The 23,389-nt window shown below is 38.4% G+C and overlaps 1 protein-coding gene across 4 annotated transcripts in view; it reads left to right on the forward strand.

Moving 5' to 3' along the window:
• Nucleotides 1–23,389, forward strand: part of PLCH1 (phospholipase C eta 1) — a 136,204-nt gene that overhangs the window by 61,457 nt on the left and 51,358 nt on the right. For all 4 annotated transcript variants that reach the window (XM_081955607.1, XM_081955604.1, XM_081955606.1 and 1 more), the window contains exons 3-7: nucleotides 1,285–1,431; nucleotides 2,646–2,889; nucleotides 8,912–9,041; nucleotides 14,207–14,377; nucleotides 21,619–21,712. In XM_081955607.1, coding sequence (XP_081811733.1) covers nucleotides 1,285–1,431; nucleotides 2,646–2,889; nucleotides 8,912–9,041; nucleotides 14,207–14,377; nucleotides 21,619–21,712 — 786 coding nt within the window. The remainder of the gene's footprint in view (nucleotides 1–1,284; nucleotides 1,432–2,645; nucleotides 2,890–8,911; nucleotides 9,042–14,206; nucleotides 14,378–21,618; nucleotides 21,713–23,389) is intronic.

The following is a 23,389-nucleotide window of genomic DNA, read 5'->3' on the forward strand; positions in this document are numbered from 1 at the left end:
CTGTAGTTAGAACAAGTATCTAACATATTCAGAGGTATTTTTATAGCTACAAATATACAAATGTTTATTTTCTCATGAATGTGCAGAGAATGTTGGAATTAGATGACTTATAAATATTGTTAATAATAATAACAATACCATGAATATTAAATGCTAATCAGTTTCTGAAATGTTAATTGATAGTACAGTTGTTCCCTTTCTCTCATTATTTATTCATTAGGATTGTATATTACGAGGCTGTACATTTTTTTGTATATTTTTGACCCTTACAATGCCTGAACAACATCGATACAATTTCAAACTATTGTTTGAACCAAACAGTAAAGACCAGTATACCATTGAATTTATCACTGAATGTATTTCCTTTCTTTCTTACTGCTTCCGAATTCTTCCTCATGATTTGATTTGTTACTCTCCTATCGTAGGTTTCGATTTATTCATATTTGAGAGTATGTAATTTGCCAATGAAATGATATATCAATAAGCTTTTCTACTGTTTTCTACTGTTAACATTCCTTTTAGTGGATTAAAAAAATTATATTGATTATTTCTTTTATGGGCTTTTGGTGTTCTCTCATAAAATCTTTCAAAGTCTCAAAGGTGAAATTGTGTAACTCTGTTACACAATTAATATCTGCTTTTTGATATTGGAAAATTGTAAGACTTTATCAAGGTGTTGACCTCCTGAAAATATTACTGACTTGTAGTCTGTAGTTTATCGCATACGAACAGATGAAATAATTCTTCCCAGTTCTGATAAAAATAATTGATCAATGGAACCATGGAAATGGGCCAAAAAAAAGAGCGCAATGAGGTACGCTGATCTACATAGACAGAAGGAAAGGAAATAATGTCCCCATATATTGATGTATGCTTCATGTATGTTTATATATTCATTTATAAGTACAAATTTCACTTGTGAACTGAAAATGAGGCGCGGTGGGGTTTCTTTCCAGCTTTTTCTTCTCCTCTGATCTTAAAGCTTTGGGAAAATATTATATACCCCAAATTGTATGGTGATTAGATGCTTATGAAAATGAAAGATATGTGTTAGGAAAAAAGATATTTTTGAAATGTTTTGTTTTTTATATTCAGTTTAAAAAGACCCATAGAAATCTAGTAGTTCCAGCATTACACATGTTTGTAATTATTTGCCTATTTTTTCATGCAAAGTGCAGATTGAAAGATTAGTAGCTATTTTATGGATATTATCACAGTAATTATGCAGCAGAGTAAATTAGGGATGCTGGTTAAATAAAATTGTTGCAAACTTTCATCCTTTAGTTGAAAGATGTATGAGTGTTATGCAATCTGGGACTCAGATGATTAAACTGAAGCATGGAGCCAAAGGGTTAGTTCGCCTTTTTTATCTTGATGAGCACAGGATGTGCATCAGATGGAGGCCATCCAGGAAAAGTGAAAAGGCAAAAAGTAAGTTCTTTTGAAGTTATTATTTGCTTTGCATGTCTTATGATGTAGTTTTTAATTTGCAAGGGCACGTATTTTATGTTTATCAAAAATGGGTGACAGCTCTTCTCCACAGCATTAGTCCGGCACTAGGAATGATTGTGACTAAGTTTGGTGCCAGTATTAATCACCTCAAAATTAAGACTGGCAGACCCAGGAAAGAGAACATTTGATCTCAAGTTCTCTTCTGATTCTTTATTCATAGGCTAAAAAAAAATGAGCATATAATATATACGCATATAAGGGATCATAATGTAAAACACATTCTATATTTTCATCTGTACAGGTAGTCTTCAACTTACAACAATTTGTTTAGTGACCAAAGTTGCAACAGCACTGAATAAAGTGACTTATGACCGTTTTTCATACTTACCACTATTGCAGCTTCCCCATCATCATGTGATCAAAATCCGGACATTGGCAACTGTTCCATATTTATGAGGGTTGCAATGTCCCGGGATCATATAATCATTTTTGTGACTTTCTGATGAACAAAGTCAATGGGGAAGCCAGATTCACTTAATAATAAGTCTTAATAACTTAACAAGTGCAGTGCTTCACTTAAAAACTATGGCAAGAAAGGTCGTAAAATGGGGCAAAACTCACTTAACAACTGTCTTGCTTAACAACAGAAATTTTGGGCTCAATTGGACTTGTAAGTCGAGGATACCTGTATGTCAAAGAGAGTCATGCTTAACTCATCTCTTTTTTACTTTGGTTTGGTGAATAAGCAACATTATTTTTGTGTGGGTTTGGGGTAAGTATTCTCTGTCAGCTTTCATGTCTTTGGAATAATATAATAAGAAGGCATTTATAATTCCTGCTACAATTTTATTACAACTAATCTCTCCCATAGATGTGTTTTTTTAAAATTGAAGGTACAAAATGTCTCCTACATGAGTGAGGTCAAATATTTCATTTCACTGTTTTGTATTTTGGGGAGTTATTTTGGGTGGATTTTTGGGGCAAGAGTGGGTTCAGGCTTAAGGCCACTTTCAGAATGCAAACCTTGACATGAAATGCAAAGCCATCGCTGAAGTTTACAGAAGTTGTGTATTTCTGAATTAATTTATTATCCTAGATAAATTGTTCCTGGATTGATTTATTAATATAAAATGGAATATTGCAATCAGCTATATTATAAACCAGATTTTACCATTATATTATTGTTTTCACAGTCATAATTGATTCTATCTACAAAGTCACTGAAGGGCGGCAATCAGAAATATTCTATCGCCATGCAGAAGGCAATTTTGATCCAAGCTGCTGCTTTACAATTTACCATGGCAATCATATGGAATCATTGGATCTGATAACTTCTAACTCGGAGGAAGCCCGTACCTGGATCACTGGGCTGAAATATTTGATGGCTGGGATAAGTGATGAGGACTCTCTTGCTAAAAGACAGAGGACACACGATCAATATCCTTTCAAAGCATTCTAGTCTGGGACAATATAGTGATTTTGATTGATCTGTCTTTTATTTATTTATGAATAATTTTTATGCCCCCTTTATTATTTCATAGATAATTCAAGGTGATGAAATACTTAATACTTTTTCCTCCTCCTTTCTTCCTCATCTGTGAGATGAGCTGAGCTGAGATAGACTGACTCAGGGCCTAAAATCTAGCTAGCTTTCATGCCTATGTGGGACTAGAACTCACAATTATTTATTGCATGTACAAGGTCTACTTTCAATGGCAATTCTCATTGTAAGCAGGCACTTATAGAGTAACAACATGGTTCAACCTTTTAAGAACATCACCCATTACAAAATAGCTAAATGAGCTCCAATTATAATAACTGATTCCATCTAAGGGAATACTACTTTATAGTTTTTTTCTAAGGTGCTTAAAAATGATGTGGAAGAATTTCTTTCGATTTTTCATGAGCACAGCACTTCTCTGCTGCATATAAAACAAGCATTTATTTCTTTTCAAGCTTTTATGTTAGTCTAAAAAAATAATTTGCTTGCTTTAAGGAGTTGACTTATTAAAGTTAATGCAGCTCATATAGCAGCGATGGCGAACCTTTTTTGGCTCGCGTGCCATAAGTGGGGGGAGTGCAGGGGGGTTGTGTGCGGGCGTGCCGCACGCATAATGCAATGTGTGACCCCCCAGTGCTCATGCAGGCACTACAGGCGCTCCCACCCATTTTTACATGCTTTTTTTGCCCTCCACAGGCTCCAGAGGCTTTATAGGAGCCTGGGGAAGGCGAAAACACCCTCCCATGCCCCCCTGTACGCCCTCCGGAGGCTTCAGGGACCTTCAAGAGGCTTCCCTGAAGCCTTCAGAGCAGTCAAAATGACCCTCCAAGCAAACCGGAAGTCACCTCCTGTTTGCTCGGAGGGTCGTTTTGAGCACTCCGAAGGCTTCAGGGACCGTCCAGAGGCCTCCCAGACGCCTTCGGAGCACCCAAAATGACCCTCCGAGCAAACTGGAAGTCCATTCCCGAACTTCTGGTTTACCCATAGGGCCGGTTTTTTACGCTCCGGAGGCTTCACGGAAGCTCATGAAGCCTCCAGAGAGCCTCCGGGGAGGGCACGGGGCTCTTTTCGCCCTCCCCAGGCTCCTATAAAGCCTCTGGAGCCTGGGGAGGGCGAAAAATGGCTTTAAAAAAGGGTGAACTCAGCTGGCCAGCGTGCGTATGTGCGCTGGCCAGCTAACAGGGCAGCGCCTCGCGTGCCCTGACAAATGACTCCGCGTGCCACCTGTGGCACGCGTGCCATAGGTTCGCCATCACTGTCATATAGCAACTGTCAGAGGGCCTTTTCCCCCTAGACTGCAGCAGGAATAGAATAGAATTATTTATTGGCCAAGTGTTATTGGACACACAAGAAATTTGTCTTTGGTGCATATGCTCTCAGGACAAGATACATTCGTCAAGATTCATAAGGTACAACACTTAATGATAGTCATAGAGTACAAATAGGAACAATTTGGGTGATAGAAATGATGATAAAACTAATAGTAATAGTAATGCAGCCTCAGTGAATAGTTTGACAGTGGTGGGGGAATTATTTGTTTAGCAGAGTGATGGTGTTCTTGTGTCTAGTTGTCTTGATGTGCAGTGTGCAGAAATGTGGAGTAAATGGAGTACTTTAATGAATAACAGAGAAGTGCTGATCAATTGTTCTAATTGGCTCCCATCTGTTTGTAATCAAATGTAGTCTTTAATGATTCATTAGAATGAAGCAGCAATTTTGTTTCTAAACTGGTGAGCCTGATCATCTCTGTTCATATGAAACTCTGACCTCTCTTTTAATTTTGTATTGATTGACCCCTTTGGAGGAAATGTGTAATTCTTACCCTCTACTATAATTTCTGTTTATTTATTTGGCTGGTTTTATTCGTCATCACAGCATGCAGAATTGGGGCAATCAGCTTGGTGATTCTGCTTTGTTTGTTTCTGTTAATCATGGCAAGAACATAAAACAGAAACACGAAGTAATAGTGTACAGTTCTCTTCAAGGTTCTCCGTGAACAAAGTGGCTTAGTATTTTAATCACATCATGGTCTCTATTCAGGTGGTTTTATAAAATAGCAAAATGCCATTTAGTTTGTGTTGGGTTATTATTCATTGAGTATTTCGTATTTCACTCACTTATTGTAATGTATTTGCCAGTTCCGCAAATAACCATACCATTGGTGGGTTGCAGGCGGTACGCCCCAGTACAGGCGTACCAGAGCCTGCCTGGAGCACCAGGGACCATTCCGATACGGTGCTCCAGAGGGCCCACCTGCCCGCCCATGCTACTTACCTGTCTTTAAACTCTTCAGTGCTTCCGCACATGCGCACACCATGTACAGTGCCTGTGTGCCTGCTAGGCCGAGCAACTGAAGCATCGTGGAGGCGTAGCTGGACGGTAAGACACATGCGCGCAGCATGCATGTGCATTAATTTGGAGGAGGCCGGGCCCCATTGCAACTGTACCATGGTTGCAACGGGATCCGGAACCCACCACTGAACCATACACTAAAAAAACAAAAACGCAACCACGTGCAATTCATTGTAGAACAAAGAAGCAGCAATAATTAAACCAGGATCACAAACATCAGAGTTTCTCTCAGAGACAAAATACTGTATGCATGAAAGTGAAAGGGGGTGAAAACATGGTAATTTTGGGCATCCTGCTTAATTAAAGACCAAGTAAACCAGGGGTGTCAAACTCCCAGCCCGCAAGCTGGATGCATCATGTGCTGGACATGCCCATGCCCAGTTTAGCAAAGGGGGAAAAAGTCATGATACATCATGTGTAGAGGCCACGAAGACGCGAGATTGATACCCCTGAAATAAAGTAACCTAAGGACAAATCTCTAAAGACAAAGATATTTCATTCCAAAAAGATTATGCTCTGGGAAAGCATATTTTTCCCCAGTGAGGATATTGGATGATGAAGTGGTTTGATTCGTCCCAAGTTGCCTAGCTAAAAAAAAAAAAAAAAAGAACGCCAAATATTCTCATTTCCGAATTTCAGCTCTTGTTATCATAAGGCAGAGAAACAGTTGCCATCATTTTATGGCTAATTACTCCATAAATTACTTATGTAATTTCTATCTTTTCTGGCTTTTGGAGGCTTCACATGCTGCCATGCATTTGGTTATGCAGAAATATTTCTTCAAGCCTTGTTTGCATGATCAGTTCTGGCAGATGGATGACTGCACAGAGAAATGGGCCCTGTGGCTTCTCCAGCTGGAGTGAGGATATAATGGCAGGCACTAAAGGGTATAGATTCCTAGCAAAAATGCCTCTGATCAGGGAGCAACTGAAGAAAAAAATAAGCAGTAAAATTAATTGCTTATTAAATTATAGAAGAAGAACCAAACCAGATGGAACAGGATTGGTCCATGGAGAACTATTTCTTAAAAATAAATGACAGACCCAGAGAGGGAAAAGAAGCTAAATTGGGTCAATTGTATAAGAGAGGAAGTTTAAACATTTCTGGTTCAGATCAGAATAATTCCCTGTGTGTTTATTTGCAATAGAAAGAATATCCTCACTGGGCGTAGAAATATTTCGAGTGTAGTTTCCTTTTATTGTGATCAGAACAGCTCTGTGTGAGGGAAGGAGAATTCACATTTGGACAACAGTGAAGCCAAAGGATTTATTCCAGCATTGTGAAAAGTTGGTGGTTGTGGAAACAATTGCATTCAAAGACTAAGCTGGGATACTCAGCATGGCAATGTTGTTCTACTAACAGTACTGTTTCCAGTACTAGTGGATCATCCTTGTAGCCTCTCAAAGTCTGCTCCAGAAGAATGGAAGAGATTGAAAAAAATCCCCAACTTGGGTTAATTTCTGTTTGTATGTTACTGAGCCAAAAAAAAAGAGGAATGAAAACGAACATAACAAAAACTAGCAAGCCCAAAAGATAACAAAAAGACCAGAACACATCCCCACCAGCAATTAGCACCCACAGTGACCATAAATTAACTCCAAGATTAACATCAGACCAACAAGGAAAAAGTAAACGATACCCCAAGCAAGGAACTGCCAAACTTGCTAACAGGGCAAGATAAGATCACCCCTATCAATACCTGACAGGGCAAGCCACTAGAGGAGAGCAAACCCCATTCTGATGATGCTACCTAACTTGGCTAATGAAACATCTGCAAGAAAACAACCCCACCCAGTGAGCGACAAGGACTCCTTGTTACTGAATTTAATATATGTCCTATCATTATAGACAACATTTAACACATTAGATTAGGCTAAAAGAGAGAGAGGGTTATTTGTAGTAATTAATTATGCCAACATTGTAATTTTGCGTTGTGAACTTCAGTTGAGGTTTCTTTTCCTGAAAACCCAGCCACTAAGGAAGAAAACTGTCCTGTTTAAAAGACATTGGAAAGTGTTACTATTACTGATGAAAATAGCTTTCTTGCGTCATAACTAAAGTGCCTGCAGGTTCTTAATTTAGAAAGAAGAATGAATGGATGAAGCAAGGTGATAATGGTATATAGCAGTGATGGCAAACCTTTTTTGGCTCACGTGCCACAAGTGGGGGAGCGCAGGGGGGTCGAGTGCGGGCGTGCCGCACCCATAATGCAACGTGTGAACACCCAGTGCGCATGCGCGCACAACGTGCGACCCCCCATTTTTACATGCTTTTTTCGCCCTCCCCAGGCTCCAGGGGCTTTATAGGTGCCTGGGGAGGGTGAAAAGAGCCTCCCCCGACCCCCCGGAGGCCCTTGGACAGTCCCTGAAGCCTTTGGAGTGCTTAAAACCACCCTCCGAGCAAACCGGAAGTGACTTCCGGGTTGCTCGGAGAGTCGTTTTAAGCGCTCCGAAGTCATCAGGGAAGCCTCGGACGGTCTCTGAAGCCTTTGGAACCCTTAAAACGACCCTCCGAGCAACCCGGAAGTCACTTCCAGTTTGCTTGGAGCGTGGTTTTAAGCGTTCCGAAGGCTTCAGGGACAGTCTCTGAAGCCTCCGGGGGGGGCGGGGGGGCTCTTTTTGCCCTCCCCAGGCTCCTATAAAGCCTCTGGAGCCTGGGGAAGGCGAAAAATAGCTTTTAAAAAGGTGAACTCAGCTGGCCAGCGCACGCATGCACGCTGGCCAGCTAACAGGGCAGCACCTCGCGTGCCCTGACAAATGGCTCCGCGTGCCACTTGTGGCATGCGTGCCATAGGTTCGCCATCACTGGTATATAGTATGAATAAATGGAGTTGAAGAATTAGCTGTCTAACCTAATGTGACACAAAGGGATATCACAAGTGATGATCTCAGTGTATATTAGCAAATTATATTATGTCTTTCTAATCAAATTATCTGGGGAGCTTCTGTGGATCTGTGGTTGATACTTGATGGAGTTTGAACGTTAACCTAGGAAAGGAGTTTTTATGAATCGATGAGACTGCTATAACAAATGCAGTGTCTCTATGCAACATATACTTGTTAGTATCATATCATCAACTTCAATTTTGTATCTCTAAGTGCTTATTTTAAATAGGCATCATTTCAAGTTTATCTTAAGACAATGGACATCTTTCCAAAACTAGGCTGCCACAAGGAGAGGTCCAACCAATATGTTGGCTTTTAATTAACTTTGGTTTTAGTTATTGTATAATAAGTAAGTGTAGCCTTCTTCCCAGCCCTCCCAAATCCTGGGTAAGAATTTTGAAAACTAGTTTTAAAGTTTTTGTATTGTGCTCAGTTTGGAACTGGTTAAGTACTAGATATTGTATATTCCATTACATTATAATGTAAAGCAGTAGTATTAGTGCCTTTATACCTTCCTTATTTCTTATTCATATGCCATTTTGTGCATATTATCCCCTACATTAAAAAGAAACAAGCTGATACCTTCTGTGCTTATGTACTTACCATTATGCACTGATTTACCTAACCTTTTTTTTATACTTTTGCTTTTTTTCTCAATAATGTAAAAGTGTATCCCAATATTTTGATAAACGGAGTTATACTTTCCTTAATTTGTCTCCACTTGGGTGAAGCAGACCTTTCAGGAAGCTGATAAGAATGGTGATGGTTTGTTGAATATTGAAGAAATTCATCAGTTGATGCATAAACTGAATGTCAACCTTCCCAGAAGAAAAGTAAGACAAATGTTTCAGGTGAGGTTTTTTTTCTATTTATAAATATAAATATTAGTCTCTCAAAAGAGAAATCTAAAGTTACAAGTACAGTAGTTGTCAGCTGATGACCCCAACTGAAACTGTAGTTTCTGTAGCTAAACTATGTAGAACTAAAGCAACATGTCACATGACCACATCACTTAGCAGCCACAACTGCAATCCCAGCTGCTGTCACCAAAACTCATGGGTCGTTAAGTGGAAGGATGTCCAGGTAAGAGACATGAGAATGCTGCAGGGGGGATAGAGAATATGATGGAATGTGCACCTGGAAAAGAGGCAGTACATTCCATCAGAGAAAAGCCCAAATTAAGAAGCTGCAAAGGCCCAAAGTGGATGGGAGAAGGGAGAAGAGATTTAGAGTAGCCACACCTAGAAAACCTCAGTATGTATCTATGAGATTAGAGTTATAGCTTTAATTCAGCAAGATTCTGTCCACCAAGTACAAGCAAATAAGGATTGGAGCATGTCATCTTTGGTCCTGGGCCTTTGCTTGGTCCTTTCACTGAGTCTTCTTTGGTCCTGGGGCTAAAATCGAGGACTGGGAATGATGGCAACTGGCTGAGATTGCTGAAGGCCAAGGTCTTCTACTTTGGCTCCAGTATTGGCACTGCTCCGCTGAGTGTTTCTATACGAGGTGGCCAAAAAGGGCATTGATTGGGAGCGGGAATATTTGGGTGGTGGCATTGCAGCAGCCTTGTGCTCATAGGTGCCAAGCACCCAAATCTTGATCATGGAGGATCAAGATCATGAGGGACACCTCATTGTCCATAACTTTGGGCCCAGATGCCCATTTTTTTCAGCATCAGCACAATTTCAAATGGTTGCTGAATTAATAGTTGTAAGTTGAGGACTACCTTTATCAATGAAGATAAATAGAGAGTTAGTGCAATGCATTTGTTGTTCATGGAGGAATTACCAAGGGGAAAGACTCATCAAGGCATGTCAGTATTGGCATCTGGCTCTTGTTGGATTGGTGACACATCTCACAGTAGCCCACCCTCAAGGATTTATAATATTGAGATAACTGCAGATGGTACACTTATTTACTGAACATATTAAGAGGCTGATGATTAAGCATGGTATCAATTTTGCTAGCTCGGGGTAAGTGACAAATTTATTGCTCTAACAGCTTTATTGGGACACCTCAAGTTTGGGGATTATGAGAGGGCAAGAAAAAAACTTCTCATATTTCATCTTTATATTATTTGATGCATTTTTTCAAGTTTCCTATATTTTCCCCCCTAATTAAATTTCAGAGTGTCATACTGTTTCATTGTAGAGATATTCGTCCAGCTGCATAAATAGTGTCCTATAGTTTTTTAAAAAATGTTTGTTTTAGCTTTTACAACATCTGTTTTGAGGGATGGTAATTAGAATGTAGAAAAATCCCAAGTTTTGTTGCAGGAGAGGTTTGTGGAAAGGCATTAAGAGATTGGAAGTATAATTTCATTGATGCTTCTGATGATTTCCAATGTGGAGTTTACCTTTTTCAGAATAGCTGCACCCAAAATAAACTTTGATGATCCATTATATTCCTAACTGGTCAGTTATTTCTAGCTCTAAATGATCAGTTTAAATGAAATCAGAATTTCACATTTACGGCTGGATGCCTGTCTCCTGAAAGAGATTCTATGATATATATATTTATATATTTGGCTGTTTCTTGGCAACTGCATTATGGGTCCTACAGAGTTCAAATTCATTCAAAGTATTGACATTTATATGTGACCAGGAAGGTAGCTTCTCTGGAAATAAAGGGTGAGCGTGTCATAATGTCTTAATGACATGAAACCTTATTGTCTTTTTAAACCATTCTTGTGAAACTCTACATGTCCCACAAAAACAGGAGGCTAGATTGAGTCAGAGCAAATACATTGAAGTTGAGTCCAGATAATAAAAGAATTGGGAAGGACCTTGGAATGCTTCTAGTCCAACCCCCTGCTCAATTTGTATTTCAGACAAATGTTATAATACATAATATGTATACAGAAGACAGAAATATGTTTAGTTTCTGCATTTTGCCCCACTGAAAATGGATTAATCTGTTACATGGGGGATGCACCATATGTAAGATATCCTGGTATGCATTACTAAAAGATTCCATCATTGTCATTGGATATATAAATAACTTCAGAATAGAAGATTGACTTTTATTAGTTCAAAAAGTTGTACAAGCTTCAGCCCTATTTGGTCAAGAATTGAGAGGCATCTTCTAGCCTAGCCTAGTAGGGCTCCAACTGTACGGATGCAATGGATTTTGTATAAAACTACCTTTGAAGAGAGAGAGTTCAAAGGCTACAGCCAATCTGAAACAGAACTGCTAGCTCTGATCATATTTCCTGATATGATCATATGATTCGATAACTTTGGTATTTGCACTGGCTGCCGATCCATTTCTAGAATTATTTCAAAGTGTTGATGATTTTTATCTTCAAAGCTTGAGCCTGGCATATAGAAACATCTAAAGGTACACTTGACTTTTGTGTGTTGTGTCAAGGGTAGTAAACAGAAACTCAATTAAGTTTAAATTAAAATCAATATTATTTATGTTCACATTAACTTTGGCAGTGTTTGGGTGGCCTGATCAACCATGGGCACATGCAGTTGTGGGACTGGACGCTGGGAATCCTAAATCTAAAGGGACATTTCTTCTTCTTCCTCCTTCTCCTCCTCCTCCTCCTTAATTCTCTAGAATAGATTAAGTATTAGTTGACTGAACAGACAAATGAAGTTCATAAAACTGGGATGATAGCTTAAAATGTATTTGTTTGTTCGTTTACTTTATTAAATATATTTAAATCATACTTCAATCACAATGACTCTTAGTGTCCAATATAGAACAAATACAATATAAAATACATCCAGTGAGTGAGCCTTCTGGGTTATGGCCATCAACATTATTTTCCACCAGTTTAGAATTTAATTATTTTTAGGAAATGACAACTATTTCCCTTCCCTTGCTTTCCTGCTGAGATTTGTTGTGTTCTTTTGAAAATACTCACTTATGTCTCTTTTGGGCCTGATTACACATTAGGTATGTAATCCTGCAAAAAAAAAAAAGCTATTTAGGAGCTATTTGGGTTTTATAAATTAAAAGTACACATTATCCTTGCTTAATAACAAAAATAAAGTCTTGCTAAATGAGGTGATAGTTAAGCAAGAGACCATGTGACTGCAACAGACGTACAGCCTTACTTCTGAGATGGTGACTAAGGAAATCACTCATGGTCATTAATGGAGACATCACGTGACCATGATTTTATTGCCAGCTTATCTATTGATTCTGCTTTTGGAAGCACACTGAGGAGCATGCCAATGATGTCTATGGGACGCTGCACAGTTCTAAATGCCCACCAAGTTGCAAAGTGCCCAAATTTTAATCAAATGACTGCAGACGTTTTGCAATAGAAATATGAGGATTGATTGTTATTTTTTTGCCCCACTGCAACTTTAGATGATCACTAAACAGGGCAATCATGAAGCGAAAACTACCGGTAATGAAACTATAGCTGTATCTAATTATTGCACTAGACTATTTTTAATTGATATGAGGGGAATAAGGCAAATCTCAGGCTAATCCATTCCAATGTTGCCTTTCCTTCTCTGAAGCTCTTATTTCAAGTTATAATTAGTCATTAACATGAAACAGTATAGGGTTTCTATACTGCTAGGCAGGGGGTTGGACTAGAAGACCTCCAAGGTCCCTTCCAACTCTGCTATTGTAACTCTACACTCAGGATATTGTGATCAATGGTTTCTTAGAACACAAGTTAGCTTCATAATATATTATGAATTGGGCTTGTTTCAAACTGTATTAACATTGAATGAACTAGTACACTACAGTAGAATGTCAAAGTTGCATCATCACCGCATCATCATGTGACTTATTGGGACGTTTTCCCCCTTTGCTAAATCGGGTGGGGCCAGCACACGCATTTGATACCCCTGCACTTCAGCTAACAGAAGTAATGGTCACATAACTCTATTTTCAAAATAACTGCGGAGTAACATAGTTGATACATATGCGACAAATTTCTTGAAAGATTTTCTTACACACTCTTGAAAGCAGTTCCAGTTAGCCCTTTCTGTTCCACACATGCACTATTGTAGTGTTGTTGGCTCTATCATGCAATTGATCCAATAGTAGCCCACGTACACACCATAGATATAGCCTGACTCACAGTAGCTTCCCTAATACAAATGATGTTCACCCACTTTAAGCTTACTGGCTTTATTTGAATCCATACTGAGTCAGCAAATGTAGCACGAGCCAGAACTACTTGCAATCTAGATTATGTATAATCTGATTACAAATAGCTCTAATTTAATGTGAAAACACTTTACTAGGCAGAATTAAAAATACTATTACTGAAAGGATGCTACAGAGATTTCTCTTGCAAGCCTCCTTTAAAGCTTACAACTAGTTGATTAATATTTAGCAGTATAAGTAGACTTTTTTTTGGAGTCCATTACTGTGTGGATTTAGCAACACAGAGATAATTATTTTAAAAGACCATTGTGAACATTGTGTACATCTGAAGCAAATCCTCTTTAACGTATACTATACTTACAAAACCAAAATCACGATAAATGATAAGTGAACTCTTCTTTGAGGACAAATCCTCATGACAGTAAAAAGGGAGTTAGTAGTTGAACTTGTTCCTGACAAGCAGTCTCAGCATTGTTGAAAATCATAAGTATTTGGTTCCAAGATCAGGAGATACAGTTCTCATTAGAAATAAATAAATATCAGTCTGTGTTCAGTGCTAATAAAAGATCTTATTCAGCTCAATTGGGTTACACAAACATTTTGTAAACACTTACAGGATTGTATTATGCTCTAATCAGTTTGCATAGATCAGGTTGTGTTTACACTACAATAAAATAGCCATAGTGAAATTCTTACAAATAGAAAAACTTTGGCAAACACAGTGTGTCATTCCCAGCTATCTCTTGCATTCTCCTTTTAAAAAAAAGGCCTACATTTACATTTAGAAAGGATTAATATCCATTAAACTCATTAGAAATTAGCTTGAAATAAACAAGATTGGGGAAATGTTAGTAGTAAATATAAATTGAGCTATTTTCTTTCTATGAGTGTTGTATCTAGCTACTACAGATAATTGGATATGCTTTTTCCTTAGGAGGCTGACACAGATGAGAACCAGGGAACTTTAAACTTTGAAGAGTTTTCTGTGTTTTATAAGATGATGTCATTACGGCGTGATCTATACTTGCTGCTTTTGAGCTATAGTGATAAGAAGGACCACCTCACTGTTGAAGATTTTACTCAGTTTTTGAAGATAGAACAGAAGGTAAGATGCAAAACAAAAATGATTAACACTCCAAATCATAACAAAATGTCCCCATTTGCTTTTTGCATTCTGTTGCTTTTATCTTGAAAACATTTATCAAAAACAACCATCTAATACTTGAATCCTTGAAAATATTGACATCTATACTTGTGCACAGTGAGACTAGATAATGTTTTATGAATCAGAGCTGCATAGATTTCATTTATTTTGAGCCCTATTTTATTTTCTATATTTTCTGTAGGCACTTATGTAACTCAAAAGTGTCACAACTCAAAACTACTTTTCCAAGATGCAAAGATTTTGTTTAAAGCTGGGAGTCAAAAAAATGCAATTATTTCTTATTCAAGAGACCTTTTAGCCACTGGAACTTATCTTCTCCCATCAGATGTATATATTGACAAATCCTTTCTTTTTATCTGTCTCTAAATAGAAAAATAAAATTTGATTGCTTCACACAATGAGATGTTCCCAGAAAAAGAGAATGTATTGGTTACTAATGTCTTATAACAAAAGAAGAACAAGATGTTTCTGCTCCTACTGAGCTATGGACGCAACTCACTGTTTATAATACCTCCTCAAATTGTCTAGAAATCATGAAAATCAGAATACGATTTATAAATCAACTTCTGCTTTAGAAGCCCTGATGCCATATATTCATTGCACTATATTCACCCGTCCAAAAGCATCACATGAAGACCTTGCTTGTCTCCTCTATCATCTGCAGTTAGGCTGGATATTACTAGAATGACAGTTCTTGGACAGATTATATGAATACTGTGCCAGAAAAACACTTAGATCACTGCTTTTGGTTTGGTTTGGTTTTGGTTTATTTAATTTATAAACCGCCCCCTCTCCCCGTAGGGACTCCGGGCGGTGTACAGACCGTTCAAAATCAAAACAACAAACACATAAGATAAGACATTGAACAAAACAACACACACATACTGTCTGTATATAAAACCCCCAAACCAATTTAAATAATTAAAAACAATTTTAAAACCCGTTTAAAACCCCAATATAAAATTTAAAAAGCCATGCAGGAAAGATAGTGATAGATGTTCCCTTTGTAAATACAATTACGATTATAATTAGGCCAGACCAGCTACTCGAAACAGGTGGGTCTTGAGTTTCTTGCGGAAGGAGCGGAGATCAGAGGTGGTTCTAATATCGGGGGGGAGGTCGTTCCAGAGGCTTGGGCCAACCACAGAGAAGGCCCTACTCCTAGGCACCACCCACCCGCACTGTTTAGCGGAAGGAACCCGGAGGAGGCCCTCTCTGTGAGAGCGGATTGGTCGCAGGGATGTATGGGGTAGAATGCGATCCCGCAGATAACTAGGTCCCGAGCCATGGAGCGCTTTGAAGATGACAATCAACACCTTGAAACGCACCTGAAAAGCCACAGGTAGCCAGTGCAGCTCACGCAGGAAAGGTGTTACATGGGAGTACCTAGTACTCCACATAATAACCCGCGCAGCTGCATTCTGAACTAGCTGGAGCCTTCGGGTGCATCTCAAGGGGAGCCCCATGTAGAGAGTGTTACAGTAATCAAGGCGAGAAGTTACTAGGGCATGAGTGACTGTGCAAAGGGCGTCCCGCTCTAGTAAGGGGCTCAATTGGCGCACCAGGCGAACCTGGTGGAATGCCCCCCTAGCCACGGCCGTCACATGATCATCTAGCGACAGCCGGGAATCTAGGAGGACGCCCAAATTGCGCACCCTATCCACTGGGGGCAGTTGTTCCCCCCCGATGGCCAGAGATGGAACACATTGGCTAAAGTGGGGCGCCGGTAACCACAGCCACTCCGTCTTGGAAGGGTTGAGTTTGAGTCTGTTGTCGCCCATCCAGACCCGCACGGCTTCCAGACACCGGGACATCACCTCGACGGCTTCGTTGGGGTGGTTCGGGGTAGAAATGTACAACTGAGTGTCATCTGCATATAGATGGCACTCAACCCCGAATCTTCGAATGATCTCGCCCAGCGGTTTCATGTATGTGTTGAACAGGAGAGGGGAGAGGACCGATCCCTGTGGCACTCCACACGTGAGCGGCCTCAGGGTCGACCTCTGCTCCCCCGCCAACACACATTGCATCCGACCGGAGAGGAAGGAGGAGAACCACCGCAAAACGGTGCCCCTCACCCCCATCCCCTCCAGTCGACGCAATAGGATATCATGGTCGATGGTATCAAAAGCCGCTGAGAGGTCTAACAGGACTAAGATGGAGGAACAGCCCCCATCCTTCGCCCTCCAGAGATCATCCACCAACGCGACCAAAGCCGTCTCTGTGCTGTGACCGGGTTGGAAACCGGACTGGCGCGGGTCTAGAGGGCATTAGGGGAAGCTGTTTTTAATTTATCGGAGTATTTAAAAAGTTTTTATTGCTGTTTTGTTGTGTATTTATGACTTACACTGGGTTTGCTAGATTGATCAGCTTTGGCTGCCACTTCAATGATATTTATTATTGTGTAAGAAGTATTGCCATCTCCTTTGCTTTAAAGAGACCTTATATATGTACTAGGTAAATGATGATCAAATGGTTTTCCGGTTATGTTAGCAGCTGGAATCACCATAGCATGTGAGAAGGTAATTTCTACTAGATTCACAATATGGATTTAAAGGAGACCACATGCTTTTCTTTTTGTTTATTATTAGTGTCATGTTCATGGTGTAGAAGGACAAAAGCTAAAATATCAGTTTTGAAGCATCCAGAAAGAAAGATTATAGGCTTTGGGTATAGCTCAAGGGCAAAGCCAATATTGACACCTGTTATAAATAAACGGTATTTTGTTTCATTGGTGTGTCAGCTTTGGCTGGTCATCTGTTATTCATTACCAATGCATTTGTCAGCTGTAATATGCCCAGCTTCTCTATCCCTGTCACTATTCATAGGGCTTATCACGTATATTCATGCAAGACAGTTATATGGTGTCCATTACTTCACTCTGGATCAATGACTTTGAAAAACACCTGCTATCCATTCAAAAGATTGCAAACGTGCTCAGCATTATAATTTACTTTCAGGAGACAAGTTGAGCTTTGAAGTTGAAATGAGTAATAAAAATATATATGAGACACACAGAAGAGCATTGAACCTAAGTTCTTCAGTAACAGAATGTCAGTGGTACATCTTGACCAGCACAAGTTAGTCCTATGAGGGTTACTTTATAAAACCAGGGTAGATGAAGTTCAAGTTCAAATGATGTATTTAATCTGCTTTTCTTCTTGCCTGTGTTCTAGACTACCTACTATTACCAATCACACTTTGGTGGCTTAGAACCACAAGCAATTATCTGTATATATTACAGTATACTTTCTTTTGCATGTGTTTTTTGCTGTTTGTTTGAAACATCAGCCACCTATATAAGCACAAATCTTAAGTTAACATAATCTATACTGTGATTGTGTCACAAGATGAACTTAGTGTGCTCATATCACTTTATCAGATGTGATTGATGAACACTGAAAGAGAATTCCACTGTTGATATTAGGCTGAGGATGAAAATAAATACTTTGTTTTATGCTGAAGAATAGATGCTGAAAGACATTGTATTCTGGAGTCTTTCATTACTTCTAGAATTTCAGCAAATTTGGAAGGATAAATATACCTTCTCATTCATGAACTGATAGAGAGGAAGAAAGTCAAAGTGCTAGTGCCCTGAGAGATCATCGTTCCTTAAACAATCTTTTTTGATTGGCTTGGGAAATGAATGAACATGAACTAGAAAAGTCCTTTCAAAGAACAAAGAAACATGTTTTGATACATTAGAATTTCTAGCCCAACAACATTCATCAGACTGATTTCATGAAGAATGGAGAAATAATAAGAGTTATTAAATCTGTTGAGATCTGTATAAGTGTTTGATAAGAACATTACAGTTCAACAGAAGCTCTTCATTCAAGATGAAATAATCTGTTGTCATTGATAATTACAATTTTTATCATTTTCAGTAATGCCACTTTATTCAAGTTATTTTTAAAAACTTAGTAAACTGAAACTAAGTTTCCTATTCTGTACATTTTATTGAATTTATCAATAATGGAAACTTTAGTGAATGATTATAAAATTCGTTAACACAAAGTTTCAAATCAGAAATCAGAGGAATACAATCATTTTCTTTTCTCATATTGCTAAATTTAATCCCAGCTTCTTAAATTGAATGCGGTTGAATGTGGTTGTGCTTTCATCTTTAACATTCTATTGCAGTAATACCAGTGTAAATGTAAAAATGTTTAATGTTAAATGTCAGTTTAACTCTTTGGGTTTTCTGAGAATTACTACATTTGAGTCATATTTTAATGTTGATTAAATGTTGATTAATGTTGAAAATCAACAGATATTGATTTTGCAAACACATAAGGCAATCCATGTTTAGTTATTTATTCAACTCAATTTTAATGTGGCCCGATCCTTCTGCAAAAACCTAAGGAAAACTTGTAATATACATGGAAAAAGGAAGAATTTGATTTAGGTTAAAATTGACCTGTTAGATGAGCAGAACTTTTATTTGGTGCTTATTTCTAGTTCAGCAGTCCCTAGTCTCTGGTGGCCTTGTCATTTTATGTTCTGGTGCTGGAACTAAACTTTATAAATGTGCATAATGAAACATCGTCATCCATAATTATGCTTCAACACGGGAAATTTTAAAGAAGAGATTGGACGACCATTTGTCTGAAATGGTATAGGATTTTCTGCCTGAGTAGGGGGTTGGATCAAAAGACTCTAAGGTCCCTTCCAACTCTGTTATTCTGTTATAGATGAAGAAATTGAAATCGTGGATATGGAATTGGTGGGAATTAGTCTCTCCTTGCTATTTGCTCCTATGTATTTTTCTTTTTCTTTGGTTCACTTCCTGAGTGCATTTTATTGCAGTTCTGAATTTTAATTTTGACTTGTTTTATTTTGTATGCTGCCCTAGGAACCACTGTTATAAGGTGGCTTATAAATTGAATGAATTAATAGATAATACTGAGATTGTCTCAAAGGTGCTTTTGCAAAAGGCAACTTGTCTGTTTTTTCCTTGAGAAAGAAGAAGAAGGAGAAAACATTTTGCATCTCATCCAAGAAGCTTCATTGGTTTTGGTAGGGGACGATGGAAGAATTGATCCATTGTTCCAGAACTGGTGAAGTTTCTTGGATGAGAAATGAAAAAGCACCTTTGAGACAACTATGACCTGGATGACTGAGAATTTCCACAGACAATAGTACTGAGAGTTGATATGACTGCCGGACTTAAATAATATTCTCAGCAAAGTTTCCCAGTTTAGTCATATCATAATGTTATAACTTCTCTCTCTGCATATATAGATATAAACATTCCACAAATTCCGAATGTTTTGCCTTTGGAGCATGAATAACACTTGATAAAGAATTTTATTCTATTCTTGGAGATCTCACACTTTGCTGTTCATCTAAGAAAATTCAGTTTAGCTTTAATACCTATGTAGTGACAGTGTTATTTCATAGCGATTACACTCTAAGTGGGAGGAATCATTGATGCTCTCTGAGCTTGGTGTTTGTTTGCTGACATTTTGCTGCCAGACTAGGTAATACAGTATATTCAGTGTTAGAAAAGAATGGAGTTTGCTCTCTGTTTATATACATTAGCTTTCCCTCTCCTTGTTGGTGGGATGTTGTTTTCTTCTTAACAGTTTCTTAATTAGGCTGTTGTTTACGTCTTCATTGTTTACCTAGTGTTAACCTCTGTTTACCTTGTTGTTGATTGCTAGTGAATAGGACCTCTGGTCTTTTGTTTTCTTATTAGTTTTTTTTATTGTCTCTTGAATGGTATGCAGATGTTGTTTATCTCTGTGTGCCTGTTGCTGACTGATTTATCTGAGTGCCATGCTTCCAGGAATTCCCCACTGTTTCTGGATTGAGATTGATTTAGGGTGCTCACAGTTTCCCAGCTGAAACTATGGTTATTTCTGTCCATGTGTTGTAAAATTAAGCAATTTTCATGATGTCTTCTGACAGTTAGTTGCTAGGTGGTATTTATGGATGTGCTGCAGGGGTGAAATTCAGCAGGTTCTAACAGGTTCTGGAGAACCGGTAGCGGAAATTTTGAGTAGTTCGGAGAAGTGGTAAATACCATCTCTGACTGGCCCCAGAGTGGGGTTAGGATGGGGATTTTGCAATATCCTTTCCCCAGGAGTGGGGAGGGAATGGGGATTTTGCAATATTCTTTCCCCAGGAGTGGGGAGGAAATGGGGATTTTGCAGTAACCTTCCTCTGCCATGCCCACCAAGCAATGCCCACAGAACTGGTAGTTAAAAAAAAATAGAATTTCACCACTGATGTGCTGTACTGGTCTTCTCTCTGTTTGTCCTATATAGAAGCTGTTACAGTGTTTAGATAATTTGTATTTTTCTTCTTGGGCTAATGGATCTTTTGATTTAAGATATTTTGGAGAGCTTTAGGTGGTTTGTGTGACCAGAATTCTCTTTCTAATACTTATAGGGCAAGATACCAAATATAAATAGAGAGCAAACCCCACTCCCTTCTATTACTGAAGATGCAATCCAGTCTAATAACAAAATGTCTGCAAACAAACAACCAAACTCAGGGACTCAAGGACTCTACAGTTCACACTGAGATGCAGTTATTCTCTTCTCCTGGTATTTAAAGTGTGTAATTTGCAATGCACTGGAAAGTGTAATTGATATTATCTCATGAGCTGAGTCAAAAAGTGATAGGCACAGTGTCACCAAACTGGGACAATTGTATCTAGAGAAATGACTCTAATGTTGTTTATGGTCTAGGCAACATGAATAACATTTGGGTTTTCCCAATTTCCACAGGAGAATGGATACCCATGAAAAACGGTTTTTTTCTATGCTGGGTGACACAGCTATATATAGTTCTTTCCTTTGCTATTATATATACATGTGGAAACATCTGTTGCAGAACTACAGATCTATGCATTTTTTTTGCTTATAGGCTTTATTGTACCATAAATCCTGGGGGGGGGGGGATTCAATTTGGACCAGAGAGATGCATGGTTTCAGTTATGTTTACTGTTTATCTGCAGTATTTAAAGCATAGTTGTGATGCTTACAAAAACAAAAGCAACATATATAATTTTCAACTCACTACTGTAAAAGGTCATTGAAAAAAATCCTGACAGTTGTAGTTACAGTTGACTGCACACCAAATATAACCATGGGATTTGAAACTTTGACATGGAGGTCACTTTTTCTCAGAAGACAAACAAAAGAAATGTATCAATTTTATCTTTGGTGCAGATGAATAATGTGACGACAGAGTATTGTTTAGACATCATAAGGAAATTCGAGGTTTCAGAAGAAAACAAGAACCAGAATGTCCTGGGAATAGAAGGTAATATATTTTAGCATTTCAGTTCTTTTGGATGCTATTTTTTCATTGCTGTTATGGAGCAAAGCTTTTAGAGCAATTTCTTCATTGAGGCTTAATATAGCCTTCTGCAAATTCTCTGAATTTGTTGGATTTCAGCTCCCTTTATGGTGATCACCTGTCGACCCTTGTAGCTGGTGATAGCAGAGATTGTATTTCGAAAACATATGAAGAGCGCTGCCTTGAGAAAGATTAGATTAATATGTCAGTATGTAAATGAGAGATCAGTCTATTAGCATTTTAATTAATGATGGAAAACATAAATGAGACTGTGAATAATGCAGAATGTGATGCTGTTATGAGACAGAGATTGTTTCTCCATTGAAATTCATTTCTAGTCTTACTCTTTAGAATGGTAGATTTAGATTTAATTAGAAACAAGGAGAGAAAACAATGTAAGTGACTGCTGGTTGAAGTAGTATTTAAGCAGAACAAAAAGGGCTATAATTAATTTTCGCTATTTTAAGACTTAACATAAAAAAATGAACAATGCCAGTGTCTGCCAGATGGAGAAAATAGGCTTTAATTTACATAGTATCAGTTCAAATTAAGGTTGTCTTGAGCTCAATATCTATAGCTTTGCAAAAGTCACTTTCTGTCAACCTCCACTTCCTAGCTGTTAAACTGGAATTATAGTATCCAAACACTATAAAGGTTATTTTGTACTAAAAGCTACAAAGCACTCTACAAATAACAAATGCTATCATAATTTTGCCGTCTTTAAATAAATGGCAAATAATAGAAGTGAACTGTTCTCACATTATTTAGTGAATATGCTTAGAAATTATACAGGAAATATTGGCCTGGTGAATCTAGAAATGGAAAAGTGGTTCCAATAAGTTGAAGAAACTATTTTAACAGCAATTCATGTTAGGATGTCTGTTTGGAATAAAACATGTTAGTTACCTGTGTCTTGAAAATATCCTATCTCAAGTTCACTTCCCCCAGGATTTAAATTGACAGGGTGACATATGGATTTAGCAGTGGTCTGAAATATTTTCCCTCATGTTTGGAGTTGTAGCATTCCTTTTCGTGTTGAAGGCACCATGTAAGGCGCTTCCAGTTTGAAAGAATTAGCCAATGACGTCACTGTCGCCAGGGAGACACCTGTAGAGTTTCCTTTCAAGGAGTTGGAGAAAATGATGGGAGCTCACCCCACCATGCAGTAGCACTCAAGTCTTGAACTCAGATTTGCTAACCTGCAACCCAGCGTCCTAACCACCAGACTCCAGCTGTAGCATTGAACCTGAGGGAGAAAAAAAAATACAGATTAAGGCTTGGTGGTAGTTTGAGTATGAGCTTGTTGAGAATAAATTTACTCTCAACAATCTCATTCTCAAGACTACCACCAAGCCTTAGTCTGTATTGAACCTTTAGAGAAGCAGTTTCAAATAATTCTCAGGAAACATTTTCTTAAACAGAGAAGGATGGTCCAGGAATTATTTCTCGCAGAACCAGGAGTGCTTCATTTCACTATCATCTGAAGCAACCACAGTAACAGCCCTATGATTGAGCAACATATTTTGAGATTTATATAAATTATTAGTTACTCTGTAATTAAAAAAATAAATAACCCAAGTTAGAATACTGTGTACTTTGTGGTGGGTTTAAAGGAATGCCAATAACATCAAAATGTCTCAG

This window comes from Natrix helvetica, assembly GCF_964273705.1.
Source record: "Natrix helvetica genome assembly, chromosome: 5".
NCBI classification, from domain to species: Eukaryota; Metazoa; Chordata; class Lepidosauria; order Squamata; family Natricidae; genus Natrix; species Natrix helvetica.